A 6853-nucleotide genomic window follows, 5' to 3' on the forward strand; every position below is an offset into this window, starting at 1 on the left:
AGATCGTTTATACTAATTCAGACAGACGGAGCAATAAAGTTTAATTCGTATTTTTCTGTACTTTACTGTAGGAGTCCATGGTACAAATACTATTTTGTTGTCAATTATGTTTATTAATATTTATATAACTTAAGTGGTTAACGAGGTGAATTCTACAAGTGCTATCGAAGTGTCAGCGTCACGAACAGTTGTCATTGTACAGAGAGCATTTGACATAAATATTAAAATTTCCTTAGTTAACTATGTACAGGAAAGATCGTCCGTTGTATAGACTATCGGAAGATACGGTCCGGGATTGGCGTGTCAGGTCGGCGGGGTTACTGAAATCTTCCGCCCGGCAGCCTGACAAATCCAACAGTCTCAAAGTATTTCCCGTGTGATCAGTAGCTCGTTCTGGTGTATTTCGGGATCTTAAGTTTTTAATCTTATTTTACGCTATATGCTCAGTAGAGCAAATATCATCGTCTTCAATAATATCCACATCATCTTCGTGACCCTCTATCAGAAAGGTGTTCTGGCTGCCTAAAGACTTTATCTCCATGGAATTTGCCGGGGCTATTTCTGTCTCGCTGACGCTAGAGTCGAGGCGCTGCTCCTCGGTGGGTGAGTTTTTCTGACCGTGATCATCTCGAGACTTTCTTAACTGCTTTTTATGTTTCATTCTTCGATTCTGGAACCACGTTTTCACCTGGATAACACATCAACCAGAAAAAAAACTAAGAATTTGACAGGAAGAGCACTTTTGACCCAACGAGTTTAGTGATAAAGCCCCAGCATACGATAGCGGGCGAGGGGTGAAATTAGCTGCTGTTGATCATTTTTTTAAAGTCTTTTAGAAATCGAAGGAAATTCGTTTTCAAATCAAAGGACTAATTCCCAACTACAATTTCCTAACCCAAAATCCAATGTATTTCCACAGAATTTATAAAAAATATGTTGTCAATCATTTTATTTTTTTGTAGAAACATAACATAGAAACATAGAAAATAGGTGCAGGAGGAGGCCATTCGGCCCTTCGAGCCAGCACCGCCATTCATTGTGATCATGGCTGATCGTCCCCTATCAATAACCCGTGCCTGCCTTCTCCCCATATCCATTGACTCCACTAGCCCCTAGAGCTCTATCTCACTCTCTTAAATCCAATAGAAACATAGAAATTATCACATAAATGTAATAATTCCTTAAAACTGAGAAGTAATATATAATCACGTTTAAATAATGTATTGGATTCTGCGTCTTAAATCACAATCGAAGCAATATGATGGTTTAAAAAGCTAGCAGAAGTATTTCATGATGTGAAGATTGTGTCTCCATCTTCAGTTTAAACCGGCATCTGCAGTTCCTTCTTACATATTTCATGATGCGCTTCCTTTCACTTCGAATTTGAAAAAAAAATGCGATCACAATTCTCAACATTAAAACAGGCATCGGTGAAAGATTGCCAAGTTCAATATTCCAAAGGGGACTTATATTTCTACAGGTGACTTGGTATTGGACCAGGTTTAATAAGCGAGTAGACATTTTTGACCAAGTTTCAAAATCGTTTGATCAAGGATTTATTTCACTCATTTCACGCACTGCATCATTTTCACTTGTTGGATAACATGCCGTTACTATTACAATGGATGCTCACTGTGGAGTCTGCTTACTGATTTCGACGGTATATTAGTTTGAGAAGTAATTCTCCTCTCTGGTCCCGGACATTTAGATGACGAAGTTAAACATGGTTTAAAGTTTCTATTATGGTGACCCGTTGTGCGTGCGCGCTTGGAGGTGGGGAGCGTGAGTAGCTGGTGCGGTGGTGGTAGTGTGGTTGGGGAATGTGAAGTTTCAGTGCTGTTTTTTTTTTAATATATAAAGGGCTGGAGCCAAATACAACCAGGTGCCGTAGGGATGTAAATAGCGTAATGAGTGGAAGCAGAAATTGTGAATTAAATTTCATTCGCGGCTTCACAGGTTTACTATTAACTCGCCTTCAAGGTCACCGGGAGGTGCGCCGACCCAGTTCAGTGGAAGTGACGGAGCTGATAATTGCTGTCAACAGTTAGTAACACAAACCGTAACTATGAACCAATAACCAGTTGCTCGCCCGTAACTCACTTCTTTGTAGAGAGGTCACATTCTCTCGGAATATTCATTATAATTTCTTGTCAAATTTTTATATCAGTTGATTTTGATTTGAAAACCTCATATATATATATATATATATATATATATATATATATATATATATATATATATATATATATATATATATATATATATATATATATATATATATATATATATATATATATATATATCATACACATATAGCAGCAATGAAAACACAATTAACTGAAGGATATTGGAATTGAAGGAGGATACAAATATATGTATATATATATTGTATATTATTTGATATATGCATTATTTGGGTTGGTGTTGTGCAATGAGATTATTTTGAAAAACTGTCTAAAGAACAAATTATATCTACCAAACTGCAATTCAATCAACATAGTTTTATTCTGCAACCGCCCTCCCGGTTGTACCTGGGTCTCCGAGAGACTCAGTGCGGACGCCAGTTCCACTCTCTCTGGGGTTGACAGATAGCGCTGGATCTCGAATCGTTTCTCCAGCCCCGAGAGCTGTGAGTCGGAGAAGACGGTCCGGGCTTTCCGCCGCCTGCAGTGTTTACCTGGAAGCTCAGGGGGGTGTTGGAAGAGAGCCGGCATGTGCATCCCTACTGATAACAAGAACACAATGTTCAATATCAATTTTCTTCTCAAAATCAGCATTCATCCCTGTAAAAGATTATTTGTGCGACAAAATATCCCCTGTTCGCTGGATCTCCCGATGACAAGAGTTTTGTCCTCCTTCGTCACTATTTGTCCAAGAATTCTGGAGGCCAACCAAAGGAAGATGTTCTGAATTGCCCCGTTTAACCGCTCAAACAGCGGCTCAACAAATGTTACAACCCATTGAAATGTTCCGCGTGTTGGTCGAATGAAAATCTGTGATTGTCTAACTAGGCTTTAAGAACATACGAAAATAACAACACACGGCTGGCAATGTACATCTAACAATATTTGGTCATTTATTCGTTAAACGATTGTTTCTGCTAAAATGCCTTCTCGTTTCAAATGAGAGCTGTCCTTTGATGCGATTTCTATTAACAGGTTAACACTCGACTTTGGGTTATCTGTTCAAAGAATTACCAGTTCGTTGCCGGTCAAAAGCTTCCTATTCATTTTCGATTCCACTGAGATTTGGCATCTGATACCTTGTAATATAAGGTGGTTATTTGTATGTGAAGCTTCTTGCATCAGTTCGACTTAATGTAGTTGACACTTTAAGGAGTAGCTACCATGTCGGCCATTGCTGAATATACCTGATTAGTTTATGCCATTTCGTGTCTTTTTAACGAAATGAAACACCATATGGACACACTGAAATGAACAACAGTGACTTTGGTGAGAACATATCTAGTCCCCTGCAAAGATCCATTTTGAAGTTTAGAAAAGTTTATATGTTTATTTTTCAAACGCTGGTTTTACTTCGGACCAGCAGGTAATCAAATATATTATGAGCGACCACATCTGACAGTAACGGCAATTGACTATTTGATGGTTTAAAACACCATGTGTTTTGCAAAGTTTACTGCGAAGACACGAAAGAGATTACGAATTATTCTGAAATGTTAGAATAGGATAAAGGCTGAAAGACACGTTGCAGTTCGCACTTTCTACCTTAATGGTTGGCAAGAATAGTTTAGGGCAAGAATCGGCATACAGATATTTAGTCTGAAGAAGGGTTCCGTCACGAAATGTGGAATTTCCATTTCCTCCCCAGATACTGCCTGTTCGGCTGTTACTCCAGTACGTTGTGTTTTGCTCAAGATTCCAGCATTTGCAGTTTCTCGTGTCTATAGATATTTATATTTACTAACTCCCGAATGTACACCAGTATTCATTGTACTTCGGTTCAAAGATGGTCCGTTAATATACCCTTCATGATGTGTTTATGAACAAACTTGTTCTCGTCAGCTGAACAGGTCTACGCTTATTCTGCGCTTTACTAAATATCGATTTCAAAGCCCAAAATGTCACCTATCTTTTTCCTCTAGAGATGTAGTCTGACTCGCTGAGTTACTCGAGCACTTTATGTCTATCTTTGGTATAAACATCTTTGGTATAAACCAGCATCTGCAGTTCTTTGTTTCTGCATTAACATGATGTACCATGTGTGTGATGAACGTTAGCTTTAAACGTACCGGTTTGAACATGCGTCTGTCCATTTATCCTCACACATTCTTTAGTCACGGGTCTTGTTATTGTTTTATAGCGCTCGCGAACCATTATATTCTACTTTAAATGTGCTAAATAAACTAAGGTTGCCGAATTGTCCCGATTAATAAGCGGTAGAGTCATGGAATTATAGCCATTCAGCACAGAAACATGCCCTTCGGTCCACCACGTCATTGTCGACCTTTCTGTTCGTCTATACTGGTTCTATATGCCGGCATTAGGACGCACTCTTCAGTCCTATGTCAAATTATGTGTCTATCTAAATGTCTCTTAATAACTTCACGAAAGTACCTAATATTGGTACTAGTCTGACATTTACACGATATAACCACAGTTATTGGGAGAGCCATTCCATATACACATTTAATGCAGAACATGTATCAATATGTTAAATGTGTAGGAAGGAATTGCAGATGCTGGCTTACACCGAAGATAGACAGAAGATGCTGGAGTAACTCAGCGGGACAAGCAGCATCTCTGGATAGATGGAATGGGTGAGATTTCGGGTCGAGACCCTACTTCAGGACTGCGATGCTGCCTGTCTCGCTGAGCCACTCCAACATTTTGTGTCTATCTTCTAATATGTTACATGTTTTGCCCTGAATTATCTCAATTTATTTAATGAACTTTTCGATATTCATGCCGAATAGAATCAAGGCACAGTTTTGATTCAGCGTTAAGTTTTGTTTTATGTTTCAATCTGGGGAGAAAATGCCGTTTACCTGCTGTAGGTGCTTATGTTACTTCAAGCCCGTGTTAGGTGTTTTATGTGTCAGGAAAAGAGTGCACCTTTGGGCCGAGTGGGGGGAAAGGGCGTGGTACTAATAGGTACTTAAACCCTCAAAATAAATTGCAGACTAAACCAAGAAGGCTGTGCGGTGGCAAATTCTCACTTGAAGCTGATGATTAAAAAGACATAACTAAGAGTTTGATCAATGTGATCGGTTAAAAATTACTGTAAGTGAATCTTATTCATTTGAATGATACTTTTTAAAACAAATCCTTAAACATTCAAGAGCTCGATGAAATCAAATTTCTTTAAAAGATTTTGATAAGGCGACATACTCGTTTAAAATTAGTATTTATTTTACGGGTTTGTATGAAACAAGCGATAGTTTGATAACTCATGCTCAAAATAAAATTGCTAAAGTCGGTGTCAGTTGTGTTTCCCTTGAATCACACGAGCTTGCAACGACTTTAGCAACAATTCCACTTTGAAACATGGTCGAAAGAATTTTAATACTGGCATTCAATTTTAAATAAAAGTTTAAAACTTAAGTCGTCAAGTCCCACTTTATAATATGAGAGACAGGCTCCATGTGCTTAATTTATTTAAAGCAATTGCATTCGCAAAATCAGTACAGCAAACGATCAACGTTTGACTGGTTTTTGGCTTGAAATCGCTTATTTTCTTATCACATTGAGCCTAGCGCAGTCGTTTTAAACTTTCACTGCTTTATATTCCAACGCGGTTTCATATAGATTCCCACAATCTGAGCATTTGGCACCTGACTCCTGTTGCCTGGAATACATGTCAGAAGAGTTGTATGCTGCAAACAATATATATACAATTCGCTCGATTAAATCTTGGGAAAACAGGTAACGAAACAAAAAGACAAGTGTGACTTTTTCACACTTTGTGTCGGCTTCATATATTCAGCGCAGACCGCCAACCGATGCTTGCAATTATTGAGAAATGCACTTTAAAGTTTAAATTCGCCCCTGCATTTCTTGTACTGATAAACACTCCCTCTAACCGTTTACTCCAACTTAATCATTAACAGATAGACTTACCAGGTGACGTTAGAAAATAAGGGTGATGGTGCTCCGGCTTGTGGAGTGGGTGATGAGGATGAGGTGCCAGGATGGTCGGAGTTGGCATGAGAGGGTATCCATACTCCAGCAACGGGACGCGGGATGCCAAGGAACTGGCATAGGACACGGGAGGGGCTTCTCTTACGGGCTTGGGTTTATGCAGTAAAATATCTTCGATGAAGAAAGAGGTCGGTCGCTGGGCAGAAACCTGGTGTAACGGGGACGTGAAATTCAGGTTCATCGCTCCGCGTCTCCGGCTGCCAGTCCAAAAGAGGTTTACTTTATTTTTTGTGTGTTTATGAGCGGAAACTCCACTGACTGGTCTTTTATTAGCGAGACTCAGCCGAAAGTCTTATTTTTGGATGTAACAGGTTTGCAGGAGGTTGAGAGACTATTTACTGAAGTGAAAGATTTGTACTTCGCCAGGGAATACGACCGCGATTAGCCAATGGGGAAGCTCTGGGCGGAGGATAGGAAGCAATCACTAAGCTTGCTGGGCATATTGGCGCAGGTAGCGTTGGTCATCGGGAGCTGGCCCAGGTACTGAACCAAGCGGGTCATGAAACACGTCAATTAACAATAATTACTGCAAGCGCTTCGCGTCTCTTTTGAAAAAAAAAATGGTGTTCCAGAACAAAATAATGTCTCTTATTAACTTATAAATTACAGCATGGATTTTACTTGCTTAGTTTTATTTTTGTTTCAACATTCAAAGCAAGTGTAGTGTACGAGGGATCAGTTTTTATATTCTC

The 6853-nt window shown here is 39.3% G+C and overlaps 1 protein-coding gene across 1 annotated transcript; it reads right to left on the reverse strand.

Annotated features, from left to right (window-relative positions):
* Positions 1-295: 295 nt before the first annotated feature.
* bsx (brain specific homeobox) lies at positions 296-6449 on the reverse strand. The gene is made up of 3 exons (XM_033049809.1): positions 6081-6449; positions 2532-2725; positions 296-688 (listed from the first exon to the last, which is right to left on the reverse strand). The coding sequence occupies exons 1-3, from the start codon at positions 6340-6342 to the stop codon at positions 431-433; spliced, it is 714 nt and encodes a 237-aa protein (XP_032905700.1). The 5' UTR covers positions 6343-6449; the 3' UTR covers positions 296-430.
* Between the last annotated feature and the right edge of the window lie 404 nt (positions 6450-6853).

This window comes from Amblyraja radiata, chromosome 33, assembly GCF_010909765.2.
Source record: "Amblyraja radiata isolate CabotCenter1 chromosome 33, sAmbRad1.1.pri, whole genome shotgun sequence".
NCBI classification, from domain to species: domain Eukaryota; kingdom Metazoa; phylum Chordata; class Chondrichthyes; order Rajiformes; family Rajidae; genus Amblyraja; species Amblyraja radiata.

Excerpts from the sequence above, each read along its gene's own strand:
- bsx (XM_033049809.1), bottom strand. The coding sequence starts at position 6,342 with ATGAACCTGAATTTCACGTCCCCGTTACACCAGGTTTCTGCCCAGCGA. Across the intron at positions 2,726-6,080 it reads TTATTTTCTAACGTCACCTG|TAGGGATGCACATGCCGGCT; the intron begins GTAAGTCTATCT and ends TCTTGTTATCAG. Across the intron at positions 689-2,531 it reads TGAGTCTCTCGGAGACCCAG|GTGAAAACGTGGTTCCAGAA; the intron begins GTACAACCGGGA and ends TGTGTTATCCAG.